At 38.2% G+C, this 22,629-nt stretch overlaps 1 protein-coding gene across 1 annotated transcript; it reads left to right on the top strand.

Moving 5' to 3' along the window:
* The first annotated feature begins 465 nt into the window (after positions 1–465).
* Positions 466–21,457, top strand: LOC118810937 (CD276 antigen). Its single transcript, XM_036575097.1, has 5 exons — positions 466–700; positions 781–875; positions 7,682–8,035; positions 12,396–12,680; positions 18,383–21,457. The coding sequence occupies exons 1-5, from the start codon at positions 696–698 to the stop codon at positions 18,484–18,486; spliced, it is 843 nt and encodes a 280-aa protein (XP_036430990.1). The 5' UTR covers positions 466–695; the 3' UTR covers positions 18,487–21,457.
* The last annotated feature ends 1,172 nt before the right edge of the window (positions 21,458–22,629 follow it).

The raw sequence follows: 22,629 nt of genomic DNA, 5'->3' as shown, positions 1-22,629 counted from the left end.
TCTGGATTACGAACACTCCAGCTCACCTCAAAGGTACTGGATAGAGCTCTATCACTCCTGAGAATGCAGTTCCACTGCTCCACAGTCCAGTACTGGGTGGGCTCTACACCCTTCTAGCCCATGCTTGGCACTGGGCCTGGTGACCTAAGGCTCATAAGTGGCTGCCAGTGTGCTGCATGTCTGTTCTGTGTACACTGAAGATACCAACCAGAAGGTATTTTTAGAGTGCTTTGGAAAAATGGTTGCCAACCCTTGCTCCCCTGCCCTCCATATACCTGTGTTCTCCTGCCAATACACACCCACTTCAACTCACGAAAGGACTCAAACTTGTATTACACTGATAACTTAAATGAGATAAAGGGGATATGACCGAAAAAGAGGCTTCAGTAAGTCATGTTATGTAATATTCCCAGGAGCAACCTCAGCCTCTGCAATGTTCTCGTTACAATATCCAGCAGACACTGGCCAAGTATGTCATTCTGACTGCTTGCACAGACTGATGTAATGTTTAAACCATTGAAACTCTTGCTGTAGAGACCTTAACGCCACTATTTTATGTGTATCTCGCAAACAGATAGCAAGTGGCGGTCCGGACTTTCACGCGGTAGGCGTGTCCTTAAAGTTTAACTTTCAGGCCATTACAACTGCGAAGATATGAAGGACAGCGGGGAAAGGTCCTGCAGCACTTCAGAATAATGAAGTAATTATCTATAGAGTTACCTACATTTATAATTGTGAATATCTGCGCACAGAACGTCCCTGAGTCTAACTTTTCTTCAGCGCCATGATCGGGATGACTGTCCTCCTAAACAGAGTCAACACCTGCTGGGACGCGTTAGTGTGTGTCGCCTTACTCAGCAGCATCTCATGTGTGGGTATGTAGCCCCAGCTGTTCACCAGTGCTGCTTGTTTTTCTCTAGTTCTGCCTTTTTTGGTCGATTTTGATGCTCAGATGTGTAGTTTTGTCTACTAAAGCCATATTTTACGGTTATGTAAGCGAGGTTTTCTCCCTATCCGCCAGCTCCTTGTTCGAATGTTCCCGTTCCACCTTAAATGGCGCGGCAGTTACTTTCGGGCGCCTGACGCCTGCAAGTAAAAGGTGCTGTAGTTATTTTCTGGAGCCTGATTTTTTCCGTTCCACCTTAAATGCTACTGCAGTTGCTTTCTGAGCCTGGATTTTTCTGTTCCACCTTAAATGCTACTGCAGTTACGTTCTGGAGCTTGAATTTTTCGTTCCACCTTAAATGGTTCACAAGTTACATTCTGGCGATGCATTTTCCAGTTCCACTTCACATGGTGCGGCAGTTGCATTTAAGGTGGAACGGGACAATTCGAACAAGACGCCCCAGCTTTGTGTAATGTAAGAGGTAAATCAGGCTGGGTCTCATGTCCAGAATACAGTCTGTACAGTCTGGACTGTTTTTCATTAAGAACATTTAGTAGTGGTGGTCAGCTGCAGATACACTGGACAGCGCAATCTGAGGAGAGTAAACAAATGAGCTGTCCAGCTAAGTATCATTTATATCCATGTTATTTGAGACCATGTATGTGTAGCTAAGGGTGTTCGGGAAAAGCTCAGTTTAAATGGCAGTTAATTTGTATAAGAATGAGCGATCCGTGCATGAATGCAATTGAGTGCAGGGTTAAAGGAGAATTCCATCGACTTTTCTAAATGTCTGTGCAGTTGAATGGTTAAGATGTAAACAAAGTCTTTCAGAGTGGTTTGGTGTGAAATGCTCTGTTCTAGAGAAACTTAAAAGAGCCAGAGTTGTTCACAGTGGTGGTGATGGGAACCAGATGTGTAAAAAAAAAAAACCTTCCTTCACAGGAATTATTACGTGGAATTGTTATGGCTATTTTGAGAATATTTTGGCCGCCAGTTATTGCTTGTTAAACGCAATTCATGGCAATAAGGCCAATAGTCCAGAAAAAAAACTTTTTTTTTATGATTTACAACTATTTTACCATCATCCATACATATAAAACTAAGAAGACACAAACTTGGCTGTATTTGTGTTGTAGACGCCTGGTTTCTTTCACAACCACTGTAAAGAAATCTGACTGGGTGTTTTTCTTAACAGTGAACCATTTCAAATCAGAGCACTCTGAATGACTTACCAGTATTGTACATCCCAGTAATTTAATTATGTAGAAATATTTATAAGTAATTTAATTTTGTAGAAATATTTAAAAATCAGTTGTATTTCCATTCAAGTTCCCCTCTTTGTTTTTTGGCTGCTCAGTTATGCGTAGTGTGAAGGCTTCAAGCGTTAAACAACTTCCAAACCGTCCAAGTTTGCCTTTACTGCAAACAGCTCAGAACAAATGTGCTGAAAGCTGCCAACAAAGAAAGAAGGAACTTAAAGGGAAATTACACTGATTTTTTTTTTTTTTTAATTTCTACCTAATTAAATTACTGGGATGTGCAAGTCATTCAGAATGGGTCGAAGGCTTCAAGCGTTTAACAACTGCTGAAACGCCTGCAAACAGCTCAGAATGAATGTGCCAAAAGCAGCACATTGTGTCCATAATTGGACACAGTTGTGTCCAGCGAATGGAGGGGAATTTCACAAATTGTTCAAAATTCCTGCTGAATTGAATTGTTGAGATGTAGACAAAGTCATTCAGAGTGGTGTGACGTGAAATGGTGCATAGAGAAGCTTACCAAGTTATATTTCTTTATAATGATGGTGATGGGAACCAGGGCTCTACGATGCCATTTACTATCTAAAATGACCAGTGAACCTACACAAGTCTTTGGGTTCCATTTTGCATTTGAATGCCCTGCATTCACCTCCCTCATGTGCCTCTCCTTCATGAATGGCTTAAAAAATGCATTTTAGGACAAAACCTCCTCTCAGAATTACTGTAGAACAGTGGCTGAGGCATCAAGCAGAGTATTCGCAACCCTTTCATGTAAAAGCTTTGTGTGAGGAGCTTTCAGAGGCATTAAAAGCACCAGACTTCTGGGGCCGTGTTACAGAAAAGTCTGAGAGCTGCTTTGTTGTCATGGCAACTTCAGTTAAGACTGAATTTAGGACAGAAGCCATTGCAGAACAACAGCTCTTAATCTATAATCTTATTATATTTCCATATAAGAAAACAGTATTACAGAAACATCCTAAGTTGCCAAAATATCCTAAATATTTTCTTAACTTTAAGATAAACCCCAGAGCGTCTTAACTTCTGTTTTAAACAGACAGCATAGTTAACTAGCTATAAGTAGCATAATGACCCCACATTTATCTACACTGAAAACAGTGCCTAGTTTTTCTAACAGCGTTTAAAAGCCCCAGACACTGGAGACACGATCTCCACCGTCCCCTCTTATTACCTTCGCGTGTTATTGTTGATGAAAACTCATCAGATAAAATATAACAGTGATGGTGATGAATAATGAGGAGACAGAGCTGAACTGTCTGTTTATTAGGAGGAATAACGTTTGGGAAATGAGACTTAAAGCTGGAGAGCGACGCTCTGATAAACAGCACGAAGCGCTGACAGAATATTGTTAACTTTCAGTTTATCGCGCTTAGTTTTATTTGACTTTCTTTACCTCAGTAACGGCAGCTAATGTTAGCTGTCTGGCTAACTGACTTGATTAGTGTTTACATTACAGCTGTGCGCGTATGGGTAGTTGCTAGGCAACAGACACAACAGTTGACTGTCGACTTCAATCGAGTAAGTTAAGGCAGAGAACTTGTAGAGAGGAGAATTACCACTCTGCAATGTCTTCTGGGTGACCCAAACGCTAGGTGGCGCTCCCGAGTGAGTCCAAAATGAATGGGCTGATATGAAGCGTTTGAGCCAAATCATAGTCAATAAATGCTTGAACAGTTTTAAACGTAAAAGGATACAATCATTTCCTGAACACTGAACAGCATAACACATTTTAACACTGCTGTTATATTTTAAAGAGCTTTTAAACTCGAGTTATAGGAGTTTAAAACGGCGCCTCATGTACGTCTATGACATCAGTGAGCGCGAACAGCCAATGAGCTGCGCCGCTCGCCAATCAATCATCACTCTCTAGCAGTAATGCCCGCCTCCTGCTGCCCAAAACCCGTTTGCTGTAGAAAAAAAAGGAAAAATATAGGTAAGATTTGTTTGTTTTTTTTAGTGAAATACATCCTTCTACCTTCTAAAATTAACAAAACGTTCTGGGCGAGTGATTAGAAACTATTTTAACTTTTCGTTTTTAGCAGTTGAGTGCCATTTTAACCCATTCATTGAGGACTCCCTCGCGGGCGCCCTCTGCTGTTTAGCAGTCCTTTTTTTGATATAACGGGGGGAATAGGAAGTGGCCAGGCTCCTCATAAACCGGCTCTGGTTAAGATTTCCTAACTTAAGATAAGAGAAGATGCCGTAAGATAAGATTCTTAACTTAAGATAAGTTTTGCTTCTGTAATACGAATTTGTGAAAAATCTTATCTTGACCTGTCGGATCTTAAGTTGAGACAAAAAGATAGGGATTTTCTGTAATACGGGCCCTGGTTCCTGTCACCTTCACTCAGGCCTTATGTTCAGTGACTTTCTACGCATTGTTTTCCCCGTGACTAGTGGGCAGAAAGGTATTCCTGCCTCATGGTAATGGTCTTTCAAGCATGAACAAAAGGCCAATAGAAGAGGGCTGGCATATAAATGTGCTGTACTCAGAGCAGCTTTGGCTGCTTTGTTCAGTGCTCACAGTCAGTGGGTTTATTTGCAGTTGTAATAGGTGGGTGGGATAGAAAAACAGACTTGCCATTTATCTGTGTAACATATGCACTCAGTTCTACTCCAGTATATTGGGAAATTATTTCAGTAGTAGATATATTTTTAGTACTTTAAGAAACTAAAGGCAGTTTGCTGAGAGCAATGGGCCAAAATTGAACCACAATACTGCACAATAATAATAATAATAATAATAATAATAATAATAATAATACATTATACTTATATAGCGCTTTTCAAGAACTCAAAGCCAACTATTTCTTTCTGGAGATGTCTCAAAGCTGTATTTGCCAACAATGGCTTTGCATCAAAGTGCTGTGTTAGTAATTTGTGGTGTCTGAATACTTTTTTAGTCCACCAAATATCGTTGGTTCTGTTCATAAATACATACTTTTTTGCTCAAGTATAAAGTCAAAAGACCATGTGTGAATTTGAGGTGGAAATAGGGGAGGCTGGGGATGGTTGCAACACGTTTTTTGCATTTCTCTCAGAGACTATTTGGACTAGACAAGCCAAATATATACATATTAAACTTACATCTGTCTGCTAGTTGCACATCCCATTTAAAGATGATTATATATGACATCTCATTTATAACATTTATTTGAGAGAAAGAAGTCAGATGTTGCAACTGATCCCAACCCTGGGGACAATAGCAACATGGATCAGGGACAGTTGCAACATGTTAAAAATACATAAAATTTCATTAATTAACTTTTGCTTTTTGTCTTGATAAGCATAGTGTTCTGAAAATATTGCTGCTGTCGGAAGAAAACCTTGTATCATTTTTCAGTTTTTGGCATAAGTTGAAAATGCTTATTGCCCTTTACATAGTTTGTAAATTTCATGAGGAATGGACCAAAAGAAATGACCCAGAATGACTTGGAAAAATGTCTGGTTCCATTGACTTACATTAAAAGTAAAGTATGTTTTTTCCTTCTCCTGTAAAGTTACCATTTTGGAGATATGAGATTTTCTTCCAACAACAGTGATATGCATTGTTTTCCAATATCATAGTATTATTTATTTGTATAATAGGATTATAGTGTAATTTACTTATTTAGTAATAATTACAGCTGCCCTGAATGTTCTGCCCTTGTCCCTGAATATATTTGAGACCTGTTCCAAAATATAACTCTGTTAACACAGTACAGTTTCTACTTTTAGATGATTTATTCACCCCCCCCCACCCCCCACCCCCCCCCCACCCCCACCCCACGCGTACACAAATGCAAACATGCTGTTTTGGGAATTACCTTGTTTATTATTAGTCTCTCGTGATCTTATGATATATTTGCCTGTTCCGTTCATCATAAGCAATAAAGTAGACAAACTGTGCCTATGTTGAACTAAAAATGTTGAAACTGTCGTGAACTTGTTGCAACCGTCCCCGTCCTATCACCCATGACAGAACATCATGTACTAGACATACTCACCCTGACACATGCAAACAATGTCACTTAGAAGTCAACAAAACAATAAGCGTGTTTACATGCACTTAATAATCCGATAACTGCAGAAAACCAGCAGTTGTCAGTAATCAACATGTTTACATGCACTTGAGAAATCAGGTAATGGGGAAACTCTGAGTCTACATGAGCCAGGCAAAAATCAGATTTCTGTTTTGCAATCGGCCAATAAACTCACAGAAGAAGACGTGACGTAAGAGTAATGTACTCAAACACAAACTTCATGCCGTTTTTATTTAAAAACATTGCGCCACTTTACCTGAAAACATGAACATACATCATCTAGAAGATGAAGAATTTTTAAATCCTTAATTTCCTCGAGAATGTAGTTGGTTGCTCTAAAAGTGAGAAATCTGAAAGAAATCAGAGTAAGAGTTAAAAGTTGAAATTAAACCTGTTCAGATGTTTGTGTGTTTGATTCTGATTAACTGCTCTGCTGAAACAAGTTTAGATAATAGAAACATATAAGAGAGAGCAAAAGTCGAGTGAATGGTGATGGAGTGACAGAAAGCTGAAATCAAACCTGTTCTGTAGTGTTTGGGACTGTAGTGTTTCGGATAAGCTAACGATAGCTTAGCTATTAGGTCAGACGGCACAGACCTGATTCCAGTGAATCGAGTAACTGTTGTTAAAGCGAAAGCCAAAATCAAATGTTTTCTGTGGTGAGTGTAGCTCTTAGAGGTATTTCTTGGCTCTGATTTTTCCCTTTTTTCAGTTCCCACAGCATTTAAAAAGTGAGCCTGTCAAAAATGGGGGGAAAGTGGTTATTTGAAGTAGAAATAGGAATGTGATGCCTGATAATATAAATATTTGAACAAATATATATATTTATAACCTCATGGCAAATGTCATATGCTGTAATGTACGGTTGGGCGGTGTATATATATATTTACCCTGTTCTTCAGTGGTCAGGACCCCCATGGACCCTCACAGAACAGGTACTATTTGGGTGGTGGATCATTCTCAGCACTGCAGTAACACTGAAGTGGTGGTGGTGTGTTAGTGTGTGTTGTGCTGGTGTGAGTGGATCAGACACAGCAGTGCTGCTGGAATATATATATATACCTTATACAACGATCAGGCATAATGTTATGCCTGATCGGTGTATAAGGTGTATATATATTGCCTTTATACCACCCAGCTGTACATTATAGCATATGCCATTTGCTATGCTATGTTTATGGCATGCTTATGTAGCAGGGTTCATGTAAAGGTGTTACTGACCATTTTTTGCTTCTCCTATGAAGTTACACTACTGTTATATTGTATTTTATTTTATTGCACTTTCATAATTTTTTTGCTATTTTTTGGTTCTGTTTTGTTGAGTCTTTGTTAAGAGTGAGAGAATAAGGCCTCTGTAATTTTTGAGGTGCTAGCTGGTGTCCATAGCAACCCAGCCTGGTCGGAAGCGTTCTAATGAACTTTCACAAAGGACAAAACCACAGAAACAGGCTGAGATATAACAGGAATGACTAGAAATAATGAGTGTGTTCTTTTAGGCTCCATTAAGGTGACCGCACCGGAAGGCCGCGTGACCGCAGTCCGAGGCCGCCCAGCTGTCTTGGGCTGTGAGTTCACCCCTCAGCCAGGCTCTGATCTTGCCAACCTGGTCGTTACCTGGCAACGGCAGGAGGACATCCGTGTGGTCCATAGCTACTATTACCTAGAGGACCAGTTGGAACGGCAGAGTGCGGAGTACCATAAACGGACGTCACTTTTCCACACGGAGCTGAGTAAAGGAAACGCGTCGCTTAGGATTGTGAATGTGGGACCAAGAGATGTGGGCCGATACCAGTGCATGGTGAGCACGTCCAGTGGCACAGACAAAGCAGAGATTCAGCTGGACTATGGAGGTATTCAAGACACTATTACCTCACACTGTTACACTATAGACACGATTATCTTATTATCACAAGATACTATTCTAAAACTTGGAGTCACTCGTCATATTCATTATTCTTGTTGTTTTATTCAATAATTATAATAAAATAATAATAATAAAAGCTTGGAATATTCTAAACTTCACACCAGAAGGTAGCCGATTTTTAGATATTTTATTCCAAGTTTTGAAAAAATAAAAGTTTTTAAATTATATCAGCTTCTTTTAAGTTATCTGCCTTGAGATTTGCATCACTTTCAAATGTGAGACATTTTTTTTTAGTATACCTTCATTCTGAATGTCATCTTTCTCAACTATTATGGAATTATCCTCTGATCATTATTTTGCACTAATGCTGCTGTTATCGATTATATTAGTAATCAAGCACTCTATTGATTATTTTTATGATTGTACAAACAGTTATTAAAAAAAACCCTGGACAGTGAACATCATAACTGTCAGAACAAATCCTTGTATTTCCAAAATGGTAACTTTACAGAGAGAGGGAAATGAAAGTGAAAGTATGTTTTCCCCAAGTAACACCACTTGGACCATTTCTATTTGTCCATTCATTGTGAACTTTTAACACAATGCAAAGGGTTTTGAGATGACAGCCCGGGAGGTCTGCTGCTGAGCCATTAGTTTTGAACTTCCTTGGATGCTCCTAATCGAGTCTCTAGGAAAGTTCAAGCTCTTTCTCTCTCTCTCAGCTTTTGTCACAGCTCCTCAGTCTTCACCATGGGTGCAGCACACCATGAACACATTCCTTGGTGTTTATTTAAATACATAACAGCTGAAGCAAATTAAGGGTCATTACTGAGTTCGCAAATCGTGTTTTGACCCAACTTTAGGTCATGCACCCTTGCAGTAGGTTTTAAAATATTATATAGGCAATTGTAACATCTTCTCTTGCCCTGCTTTGTCTTTCCTCATTTCCCTCTGTCTGCGTTTGTTTGTCTTCCCTCGTGTGTCTTGTTCCATGTGCTTTTGTTGTTGTTCTGGTCTTTGTCTCCTCCCTGGTCCTGGCTTTTTGTCATCTGTCTCATCTGTCTGTTGTCTGTAGTCCTGCACTCTCATTAGTCCCAGGTGTTTCTGGTTGATGCCATGTATATTCATACCCCTGGTTGTTTGCTTTGTGTTTGCTTGGTGTTTTGTGTTCTCAGGCAGTGTTTTATAATAATAATAATAAATAATAATAATTTTTTTATTTATATAGCACTTTTCATGCCAGTGGCAGCTCAAAGTGCTTTACAGACAGGTGATAAAGATTAACAGGAGTACAAGAAATTATAAGTATTAATTTAGAATCATATAAGAAAACGACACCGATCAAATTAAAAGATAAATACCACAAGACATAGAGTTTTAAATAAACACTAAGTTAAAGAGATACATTTTTAGATGCTTCTTAAAAGTGAGCACTGAGCTTGAACGTCTAAAAAAAGTGTAATTGAGGTCCACAGTTTAGAAGCAGAATAACCAATAGAGTCTCTTCATGTTTTCTGTATTTTACAGAAGGTATTTGCAGAAGGTCAGTATCTGCAGATCTAAGATCAGATGCTGGAACATAAACAGACAGACATAAGCAGTTCTTTAAGGTCATTTAGAGCCTTAAAAACTAGTAGCAGAATTTTAAAATCTATTCTGAATGATACAGGTAACCAGTGCAGTTCTTTTAAAACAAGAGTGATGTGATCTCTGTTTTTTGTTTTTGTTAGGATGCTGATGCATTTTGTATGTACCAGTACGAAGATCATTACAGTGATCAACTCTGATTGTAACAAATGCATTAACCAGTTTCTCTGCATCGCTCTGAGATAGAAAAGGCTGAACTTTAGCCATATTTCTCAAACGATGAAAAGCTACTTTAGCGACTGTGTTTACGTGATTTACGGGATTTGTTATCCCCCAGTTGTGTTCTAGTCCTTTTCGTGTTCTTTAGTCTTGTTTCCTCTCTGTTGTAGTATTTTGTTAGTGAGTGTTTTTATTACTTTGTGGATTCTTTCATCATGGCTTAAAAATAAAAGCCCTCTAGAGTCTCCCTCTGTGTTACAGCAGTATATAGATGTTGAATAATTGTGACATGACAGTATTAACAAAATATCCACTACTCTTATATACTATATCAGTTATTTTCTTTGTTAATTTGCTTTATCACTCAACTGATAAAGACTTAATTTAAAACAAAATATGGCTCTGCTGAAAAATTTAAAGTTATAAATCGTTACTTTCCCGGAGGGGGTTGATTATTTCCGATTTCAACTGTGTGTGTGTGTGTGTGTATGTATATATATATATATATATATATATATATATATATATGTATTAGGGGTATAACGGTACACAGACATCACAGTTCTGCTTTGGACATCACAGTCCGGTATGGTGGAAGAAAAACAAGTAAAGACCCAAAAGGCATAAGGCTAGATTCCCTTTCATTTATTTTGGAGCAGACAGTAGTACAAGTTACAGTGAACACACTCTGCTTTAGTAATGTTTTTGGTTAACTTGCTATCAGCTTATCATTCTCAGCCTGCAGTAACACTGACGTAGTGGTGGTGTGTTAGTGTGTGTTGTGCTGGTATGAGTGGATCAGACACAGCAGTGCTGCTGGAGTTTTTAAACACTGTGCCCACTCACTGTCCACTCTATTAAACACTCCTACATTGTCACTCCACCTTGTAGATGACGATAGCTCATCTGCTGCTGCACAGTTTCGGTTGGTCATCCTCTAGTCCTTCATCAGTGGTCACAGGATGCTGCCCACAGGACACTGTTGGCTGGATATTTTGGTTGGTGGACTATTCTCAGTCCAGCAGTTACACTGAGGTGTTTAAAAACTCCAGCACTCCACCACCACATCAGTGTTACTGCAGTGCTGAGAATGATCCACCACCCAAATAGTACCTGCTCTGTGAGGGTCCATGGGGGTCTTGACCACTGAAGAACAGGGTAAAAGGGGCTCTAACAAAGTATGCAGAGAAACAGATGGACTACAGTCTGTAACTGTAGAACTACAAAGGGCACCTATATAGTAAGTGGAGCTGATAAAATGCACAATGAGTGTAGAAACAAGGAGGTGATCATAATGTTATGCCTGATGGGTGTATATATGTGTTTATGTGTGTGTGTATTGTTTTCCACCAAAGCTAGTGGTTGTGTACATTTACTTCCAACACTGGGTTTATATACCTCTTACGGCAGGTCTACTTCTACACTTCCACATGGATATTTGAAGCTTGTATTAGTCATGCGACTGACGTATTTTGTACGCTGGTAATGTTACAGTGAATCACTCAGTACATATTTCATCTTAAAGCCTAACTCTGAATGTTACCAGAGAAGTCTGTTAGCCTCTTGAGCCTGTCTGCTGAGCTAGTCAACTTAGACCTAGTTAAACAAAACCTTTTATTTGCTATATGTGCAGTTGCATTGCAGGCAGACATGTATTCATGACATCTGGGGTTACTTTTTAGTGTGAAAAAAGAACCAAAAAAATCCTGGACAATGGACAACACAAAGCAATGTTCACAATGTACCATCATCAGCCTGCTAAATGAGGCACATGGATACTCAGATTATCATTCAAATTGCAAATTAGTTTCACTTTGAAGGTAGATTTTAATCAATTAAATCTAAAGCTTTGACAGTGAATTACTTTAATATCAGTTTTAAAGTAATCATGGCAGACATATTCAGGACAAATCTGCAATATCTGAAATGTGTAAATATCATAAATAACATCTAAAATATTTATTTTTATTAATAAACGATTTTAAAGTAATTGTGGCAGACCTATTCAGGACACATCTACAATATATTTCAATTTCCAACAAATGATTAGAGGCCCACTATGTTGTAGCAGACTAACATCATATTGCTGTAATTTTGTATATTTTGTACATCCATCTGTAGCAAATTTGATTTTATTTTACTAAAAATTGTGATTCCGCTCTTTTGAAAGGTAGCCTAATGCTGTTTGCCAATTCTTCTTCACTTGATATTTAAATTGCACAAATATTGCATTGTCATAATGGGAATAGAATATAATGACCATACATTTAGACGTTTTCTTGTATAGTTAATTACTGTTTATTCCTGTAATCCAGTGGTTCTCAGATCTAGTCCCAGGAGTCCTCTGGCCTGCACAGTTTCATGCACTTTCTACAACAACACACCTGATCCAACTTCATGTTTAGCTGATGAGTCAGATCAGGTGTGTTGGGGCGGAGAAAATGGAACTGTGTGGGAAGTTGGTGCCCCAGACTGGAGTTGAGACCCCTGGTTTCAACTCTCAGGAGTTTTATTCAACATTGTCTTATTTCTCTTTGAAGTGTTCTACACCGAGCCCAGGTTGAGCATCAGCTTCAGCGCCAAAAAGGTGTCGGTGCAGTACGAGGCCGAAGGTTTTCCCAAGCCGGAGGTCAGCTGGCTGGGAGAACAGGGCCAGAACCTCAGCCATCACACGGAGCTCTTAGAGGGTGTGGACGGAGAAATAGGACTCTATCATCTCAAGAGCAGCTATGAGGCCCCCACCCCTGCACTGAATATTACTTTTGTCCTAAAGAACAAACTTCTCCATCAGGACCTGCAGAGACCCGTCAGCTTCAGCTATGCTGGTGAGATCATTGGTACACGTGTAATTTAAACCTTTCAAAATCCAAATAGTCTCATGTCCACTTTGTAAGCTAGCTAGAGGCTGCTGGGGGAAAACGCCTAAATAAGGCTGGTCTACTTTCTCTGCCCAGCTGTCAGAATCAAAATCTGTTATAAAAATAGAACCATCACATGGGGTGAGTAATGAAAACCCCTCTGACGAAACTGTCACTGTTATGTGGGATCAGTAGACTTTCAGCAGGACGAGGCTGGGAGAATAACACGGGATGAATGCTGTTAGGGCAGAGAGACAAAAAAACTAGTTTGAAGCATCAAAAATACTAAGAAGTCAAGAAGAAAAAAAGGAAGGAGATGTAACTCATTGTGAGAGGATGATCTATTCTGTCAGCACTAACTTTGTCATTTACATACATCAGCCTTAAGGAACAGTAAAAAAAAGCCTGGGTAATTGTAAGTAATAATTAGGGAATGAAAAATGGTAAAAAATAAATGATTTCAGTATGAAACCTCACAAAGTGTAATAAGCAGACCTCTCTCTCTCTCTCACATACACACAAACAAGTGTGTCAGTCCCAAGCGAGGTATAAGTACTTCAGACAGGGTGAGGCATGGTGCCTTTTTTAGTTGAGCCTCAAACCACACATTATTATTTTAAGCATATTATTTAGTGCTGTGCCTTCCACCCAATAACAGCTGGGATAGGCTCCAGCACCCCACCGCAACCCAGAAGGGTAAGCGGTTTAGATGCGGTATGTATGTATTTAGTGCTGTTGTTTGCAGACAGAGTCACCCCCTGTGTGGGCATTGCACATAGGCATTGTTTTTCTATGCTATGGCAGGATTCGTGATGAAATAGTGGACCCATCATTTTTCAAATAAAGCTACAGTCAAATGCTAAATTTGAAGTGCCCCGGCATGTTTTGTTAGTGTTCTAAGTGAATATAATTTAGTGCCCAATTACTGTACAAACCTATAATGATGCCTATGCAAAAGTTATGGAGCATTTTAGATTTAATGTTTTTTTTTTTTTTCTCTAGGGAACAAAAAACAACCACAACAATAAAATCACAGGTTTCAACTATTCACCCTAGACCAGGGGTCGGCAACATGTGGCTCCGGAGCCACATGTGGCTCTTTTAGTGCCCTGTTGCGGCTCCACAGCAGAATTAGATTTTTATGTAAAAATAAAATAATCCTTCTTTGCAGTAAAATAAAGCTCTGCTGATCGTTCAACACAGTTTAAACAATAAATGTTCTCAAACACTGGAGTTAATGTAGCCTATATCTGCTAATTCTTTAACCCTAAAGATTGGCGTGCAGACTGCTGGTCACCATAGCAATGCAGACAACAGTCTCGCCTAGCTAGTAGCTAACGAAAAGGCAAAGAGAAAGATTTAAGACAAACATTGATCATTTGGAGACAAATGGCCTTATTTGCATTTATAATCACTCAGCTGGTTTGTTGATACGTTTAATCTGCAACACGAAACTGTCAAACACTAAAAAGTCATGAAGCTGAAGTCAGTTTCTCGATCGCCAGCTTCTTTTTCCCATTCCATCTTAAATTATGCAGCCATTACATTCTGCACCATTTAAGGTGGAACGGCAAAATTCAAACGAGAGGCTGGCGAATAAGAAGTTGACTTCAGCCTCGTAAAGTCGAACGTTGAGAGACATTTTACAAGAAACTATTCTACTTTTGAGGAAAAGTTTCCTGCCGGAGATGCAAGAAAAGCGGCTGTAGCTGAGCTAAAGCTTAAAGCAGAGCAAAGTAAGTCTGTGTTTTCGTTTATATTATGGTTTTAGCCTATACTAGTACATCAACACATGCTGAAACATATTTACAGCCAAGATGGTAAAATAGACAAAGTGTTGTGGCTCCCAAGGTGGTTTGATTTAGTTGAAAGGACAAAATGGCTCTTCTTAACATTTGAGTTGCCGACCCCTGCATTAGACGTTGATTCATAGTGCTGTAAAGGAAGGTTATTTAGCCAGTACAGGCCATGGTATGCTGTCAGTTGTTATAGTAACTAGGCAGTTGAATACAAGATCAGCAATCATGTACACTTTTTCAGTCGTGTTGGTTGTCATGTCTATAATAGCAATGTTTTGGGGACATAAAGCTTTCTAGCTGGCTGACCAAAGCCGTAACCAGGCCTCATCTACAATGAAATTCCGGCTATGCCTCAGCTTTATACCTATCTTTAAACTTATCTTTCAGGCTTTTTTGTATGTGGATGGGGTTGGTGAAGGGAAGAAGGCTTCAGTTTCATGGGAGGCTCCACTAAAACTATGCCTTTGCTGTTGTATGTTAGTGTAAGTCAAACATTATTATAGACTAATGAGTCCTCTCCCTCTATTTCATATCACAAGCATCAGCCCTCAAGACAAAATTCCAGGCCTCACTCTGAATAAACAGATTTATGCCACTGTGAATAGATTTAGGAGTTCAATAAACAAGGACATGCCGCAACTGGTATGCTGTCCCTTACTACTTTGAGTTTTTGGAGGAACAAAGAGGGGGTAATTGCAGGGTGGCAATCCATTACATGCACTATTGAGTTCCATCATGTGGCAAGAATCTGCTTAAACAACATGATGGAAACCCATGAGAAAGAACAACTCTAAAGAAAAGGGTCATGCAGGCTTATAGAGGAGAGTTAAAAACAGGACAATGGAGTTTTACAGATACGGTTTTCCCCAACAACAACAACAACAACAACTTGGCAGTTTTTTCTATCAGGTATATTTCATATTTTCATTTGGATGCCTCCCATCTAACCCAGTCATGTTCTCTACTAACTTGTAAATATAAATTAATTAAGTAATAAAGTAGATACAATAACTAGAAACTGCAGTGAGCATATGCCTGCTAAAAACATGTAGTCAGCAGGTTGCTTTCCTGTTTTTCCTTTAGAGCTGTATTTTACTTCCTCTTGACTTCAGATAATCTTGATAAAGCAAATATGTTAATTTACATCTCTTTGGGGGGAGCCCATTCATTCTGCTCATCACCTGGATCTGTGACACATGGAATGTTTTCATATGAGTACTGTGAATTAAGATGGTAATAAATTAGAAAACCTAAATAAAAGTTATTTGGACATAGTTTGAAGGGCCTCAGGCAAAACTGAACTTTTCTCACTTTTTCTTTAAATAAGCGTTTAATGTAATGTTAACAATGATAATGTTTCAAAACATACCATTTACTCCTATGTCCATACAGTCCATTTACAGAAATATATGTTTTCTAATTATATAGTGGTATGGAGGTACAAAGGGAGGTTGGAAAATGGTCATAATAAACTGTAGAAACAAAAATAAACTACACTGACCAAGGAGAAATATATATATATATATATATATATATATATATATATATATATATATATATGTGGCTTTTAAAGCAGCAATTCTTAAACCTGTCATCAGGCTGCCAGCCCACAGGCCCCTAGACGGAAAATTACTGAAAATGTAATTACACATGGTTCTGCAGGGGTTCTTTATTAAAGATGATGGTTCTATTTAAAACCATGAGTCCTATATAGGACCATTTCATACTTAAATGGTTCTTTGCATGATGAAGTGGTTCTTCAGATTGATGGAGAATGTGTTGCATATACAGAACCTTTTTGAACAATTTCACCATGCCAAGAACTATTTAAGCATGAAATGTGGTCCCACTTTATATTGTCTCTAATAACTGTGTAGTTACACATGAACAACATATGCACCAACAATGTAACCACGGATGATTTAGTCAATATTACAGATGGTTTACTGAAGTACATCCTATGTAATTACACGTGTGTCAAATTCAGTTTTGCCTAATGTAATTACACAAGTGTATCTTCTACAGAGGAACTTTCCTGTAGTGTAATGTTAAAGTCACACTTAAAAATAAGTGGACAGCTCCTGTGTAGTTAGTATGTAGGTACTGTGTATTAATGGAGGGAGTAATATAGACATTGCTTTGGTGGTGATGCAACACATTTAATTAATGTTATAAAAGTTACGTTATAAGATAAGGGGACATCTGCTGTACTGTCACATATACAGAATGGTTTGAAGCTGAAACTGGTTACAGTGTCACAGCACTAGCAACATAAATGCTAGCTAAATGTTAGGAAAGCTGGCAGATACAATGTAAGTAATGTCTTAATGTAAGTTAATACACACTAACTTTTACCGCTGGAAAAAAAAAAAACTTTCCAGTGTTCCAGTTATTACAATGTAATTACATTTATGTTATTACCATTGTGTAATTACAAGAGAGAGAATAGGCTGTTACAACTATTAAGATACACTTGTGTAATTACATAAGGTGTACTTCTGTAATCCATCTGTAAATGACTAAATCATTAGTAGTTACAGTATTGTTGCATATGTTGTTTACATGTAACTACACAGTTATTAGAGACACTTAACATAAAGTGGGACCTGAAATGTTACTATATAGAACTCATGGTTCTAAATAGAGCCTTTGCCTTTACTGAAGATCCCTTGAAGAACCATCTTTTGTAAGAGTGTAGAGTAAGTGTTTAGTTACTAAAATGTGCTTTTTGTCATCTATCGCAGTTACTATGTCGCAAAAGCAAATATGCATTTTTGTGCATAGTGTATTTACTTTTAGTGACCTTCAGTGCCAAACAGAAAAAAGTCCATGGCTGGTGTTGATTTTTAATCTAAGAACATGAATCTGTGGAATGCTGTGTTGTTGCAAATAACAGAAGGGGACAGGAAATTAAAGTCTGCACTGCTTTTACTTTAAAAAAATGTCTGCAAAAGAGATGCCTTACTGTTTATTGTGTTTATGCCTTCAGCAAGACACAGACCACATCTAACATTAAAAGTACTCCAGCTAGAATTGCTAATGTGGCTGTTGGGGCACTTAATATGCTCTTAAACCTACAAATGTTGAAAAGGATGGTTTGAAGTGATGCCATAGAAGATCCACATTTGGCTTTCTTACGAACTTTCAATAGCTGGTTCTTCGAAGAGAGAGAGCGAGACGTGTCAGCATGCACTTTTAAAGTTAAAAGAACCTCCACATAATGTAATGGTTCAATAGCATTTAAAGTTTTTAAAACTTTACAGCCAAACCAAGAATCTTTAATCCTTTATTTTTCTTTTAAGCACCATTAGCTTATTTTCTTTCTTTTAGGCGAAGCAGTGCTCTTAGAACTTGCTGTTCATGCAGTGAACTGATTCTCATACAGCAGCGTATTGTTGTCTACCGAAGGACACGCTGTACATTTTATCTGGCCTTGTCTTTTTTTTCTTATCTTGTCATGAGCCACAACACCAGTACAATAAGAGTCACGCTTTCCCAAATGAATTCACATTCTCAAACACCTGCTCTCAAGGTAATGGGGAAAAAAGTTAAGGCCTCCGTCCTCCGTCCTCTGTCCCGAGTAAAATGAACTATTATAAAATGACTAGTTCTTGTTCTAAAATCTGATTGGCTGAGCCATGTTTGAATCCATTATAAAACTCCTAAAATACATATAAGACTGCACACATGACACGAATTCTGTATTAATGTGACAAGTTGTTGAAAACCATTGTAGTCTTGGAACAATCTTTGACTGCAGAAAACTGAAAATAACAACTTATTTTCATACATGCTTATTTTATATTAAAACACAGGTGAATTTTAAGGCACATGAATTAACCTTCTTTCTTCTTTTCTTTCTTGTTCTAGATAATTCCTCTAATGGAGTGGTCATTGCGCTTGCACTCATTTGCGTTTTACTCTTCATCATTGTACTCATTCTGGCTTGGTTGTATTGGAAGAAGAGGATATGAACAGATGACTCATTCAGCTTCTATGAGTCTGATCAGAAAGAAGCACTAGGCTTTATAAGTTGATGGCACAGTGAAAAGCACAGTCTGGCATGTCTGTATTTGCCGTAGAAGATCAGAGGTGAGGGGGTTTACTGTAGGACATCTAAAACAGGCCCCAAAGACAGGAAGCACATTCTCTATTTTAAAGCACCATATCAGAAAGCAGTGCTTCCTCTGTAGCCCTAAAGAGATAAAGTGGTCATCATGTGATAAAGCAATATCTGGATAGCAATGAATCCCCTCCTCCTTCAGCCAAAATCACTGACATGCACATGAACACTGGAAATAATGCTAGTCGGTAAGCTAACTGAAACTGTATGTATGAATCTATGATGCTCGACAAAAACACCACCGTTTGGAATCGCTTGTCATACAGTCTTATGCAAAAGTTTGAAGACCTCCATAAATGAACATTCTATGTTGCATATGACTGTAGGAAGCTCAAAAAATACACAACTATTCAAAAGTGTGGAACCATTTGCCATATTAACAAATTAGTAATTTTATGTACATTTATAATGTATGTACAATGTATATTTAAATATTAAACACTAATTTAAATATTTATCCACTTGGAATATTTTAGATGTTTCATTTGAAATTGAAGGAATACAAGATGTGGACAAAATGGTACAAAATAAATTTCTGTAATTATCAAGAGCCACTCGTCCATTTAAGCAACAACTTAAGTACTGCTTAAAAAAAAAAAACATATATAGATGAATCCAGTCAGTTGTGTAATTTATTTCTAGTTGTACATTTGAAGATTTTAATTGGACAGCTGACCTCATTTTTAACTGCTGCTAAACAATGATTAGCCAACTGACTGCTTGCAAAATAATGATTTAGATGACTCTCAACCAGAGTTGAGATCATCAGTCTCCGAGCGCTGCTTTCTCCTCAGGACAAACCTGCTGTGAGAATGGCAGTGGCAGTACATCAGTCATTAGCATTAGGCTAATAGAGATGAAAACATGTTGCTGAGGTACATTTCATTCGTGCTAACCTGATTATCTGGTTCAGAAATGTTTTCCTGAACCTAAAAAACTGTAGAGGCCTACACTTAGTTCATTGTCGATAGGACAAGCTCTAAGGTAAGCTGAACTGTATTTGCTAACACTCATTTTAATGTGTCTCATGATAAAATAACACTACAGAACGATGTTAAGACCATTAGCGAGTGTAGCAACTCTAACCATGAAGGGAGGAAAGACGCCGGGGGCAGGGGTGAAGGCGGAGAGCTTCTTTTTATTAATTATTGACACAACGCAAAACACGCGGCTAACAGCCCACAAAAGTATTACAACATGCTCGCTGGTCACTTTTCAGGGGCTTCAGTCCTCTGTCTCAGCTCAGCTCTGCTCTCACACCTTCGCTGGTCTCCTTCTCTCTCCGGGCTCTGCCCGCTACTGAGGGAAGAGATGACAATAAGTAGGCTGGCAGAAACAAGGCACAGGTGAACAACATCAGCTACTTAGGCCCGCTGGTTCAGCCCGACCAGCTTCTCCGTCCCGCATTCAACGCTCGGCCACGCCCCCTTCTCCACAGCGAGCTAACTATATTAGCTTTTAATATTATAGCTGTTAAGTTATCTAGATAAATGGACTTAATCAGATGAAACAGGGCTGCATAAAATGTGTGCAAAGATAAATACTTTTCATATACAGCTCCCTAGTGTCATACAAATTATTGAAAAACCTCTGAAGTTGCACAGAACTACCAAATTAGTATCATTCTATATACTTGTCCACAACCAAATTGTATGGCGCTCCAGACTATTGTATATGCTCAACTATATGGCAAGTCTTGCAGAGCAATATGCATCTGAAGTCACAAATGTTGACAGCTTATTTATTAACACATTAAAAATATTTGCAAGACAAACTATTTCAGCTTTGCAAATGATACATACAGGCTAATCCACTTTAACCTTTTACAGAACTAACAAATGTTCCTGTTGGTACATTTTAAATCAGTTTTATCCTTCATACATTTTCTTTGCATTTAGCTTCATGGGGCTAGACATGATCTCATAGTGAGAAAACACACTCTGGGACAACTAGGGTACACCCCCTCTAAATCACGCCCCTCAAAAGAGAGTAACTAGTGAAAAAACATATCTTGGCTTATTAAGGTTAGCCAGCTGTTTACATCTATGGGCTGTCTATGGGCTAACAACATGGCTTTTTGTCTGTCGGATAATGTTGATGAGCTGTCGGATAATGTAATTGATTTAGAAATTTTACATTTGGTTTGTTCCTGATGAACATGTATCATAGTTGTCCATAGATAAACTCGTTATGAGGTCAGATGGCCCTGCAAGACCACTCTATGCTCAGCCCTGTGGAAGCAAGAAAGATTTTGGCATTAAGTCTGTTCTGAGTCTGCCTTTGTTATGGGTATTGATCTGAACCAGGCCTTAACTGTCTACCTCAGGAATTAACCAATGCTGCATTTACATAGTATTTCAGTAGCTATTAATCTGACTGGTTGGATTAGTTGTACCTAGTACGAGCAATGTTTGTAGCGTTTGTCAGTGATGAAAGATGCATTCTGTATTTTGCAGAACTGAGAGCTGTAATGATGTGACTGAGCTTTTTCATTTTTAACATGTTTAACATTTATTAATCCAGATTTGGTAATTGTAATAATATGTGAGTATTATTTTGGATTATTTGTACTTCTACTCAAGCATTATTGAAACTACAGAGTATAAAATTACTGAATTACAATTCTAAGAGGATAAACAAACTTTCTACTACTTATTTTCATTTAGATCTTTTTAATGTGTTGTCATGCTATAACAGTCTCAATTTTCTGTCATTTTTACTGTCATATTATTGTTACTGAATTGTTACTTTTTTGCAAAACATTTTTAGCTGCTACTTCTTCATAAAGTTCTTTATAAATAAAGCCTGCCATCACTGTTACTATTAAACTGTGTATAGACTTTTTCCTGTCTCATGTTACCTTGTGATCTGCAGTGATTTGTTGTAAATGGTTGATGGAATTTGTCAGCACAGGCACTTTGTTTGAATTACTGTTTACAGAGTATCATTATGCTAGACTGCTTCCCTTCTGTTTTTCCCTTGAGTTTCTGTTTTAGCTTTCTGGCATTAATGGTTAAAACAGTGGAGCCACAGACCAGTGAATTCACAGATGGCAGACACGTGTTATACTGCGTTCAGGTGTTGGTGTTGAAAATAGTCATTCTGTGCCTCATATCGGTATGCAACTGACAGAAGCTGACAGCCATGGAAACGCTGCCATAGTGACAGCAATTCTGGTGACAATTGACAATTATCAGAGAGCTTTAGCAATGCTGGTTCCTTATTTATAGTGGTATTAAAGCAGGACAATGTTCTGTGCTCTTTTCTGTATAATACTGGGTGATCTTGGACAACAGTAAGTGCGTCTACATGCACTTAATAATCCGATAACTGCAGAAAATCAGATTTTCTCAAGAATCCAATCAACGTGTTTATGTATCAGATAATGGGGAAACTCTTGGTCTACAAGAGTCAGGCATTAATTGGAATTCTGCCACGTCTTTTTTTTTAAAACGTGCCACTTTAGCTGAAAATATGGACAAACATCATCTAGAAGATGAAAAAAATATTTAAATCCTTCATTTCGTTAAGCAGACTGGGAAAGCGAAACCGAAAGAAATCAGAGTAAGAGTTCATATACACTGAGAAATCTGATTACTGAGCTAAAATTCAGCTCTCTTTATTGGATTTCTAGACCTTACTCCGATCTAAGATATCGGAGTATGCTGTTTACATGACCATTTGAATAAAATAATTTAAATAAATTAATTAAAAAAACTGAATAAAAAATACTTATAAAAATTTCATTTGAATGCAATGATCAGATAACTGCAGAAATCCGATTATGATCGGATCAATGAGTGCATGGAAATGCACTCAATGAAACTCAGCATTCATGGCTCCCAAAAAGTCAACTTTTGGCTTAGTCCACCTCTGCAGCCTTCCTAAAAGGTGGGAAAATTAAACAGGGATATTCCATGTTTACATTAAAGCCATGACAGAAAGGTCTAACACCACCTGCTGGGGTGAAATAATACAGATGTTTCATATCTAC

Source organism: Colossoma macropomum, unplaced genomic scaffold, assembly GCF_904425465.1.
Source record: "Colossoma macropomum unplaced genomic scaffold, Colossoma_macropomum, whole genome shotgun sequence".
Taxonomy (NCBI): Eukaryota; Metazoa; Chordata; class Actinopteri; order Characiformes; family Serrasalmidae; genus Colossoma; species Colossoma macropomum.
This window is presented reverse-complemented; position numbering and strand designations above follow the sequence as displayed.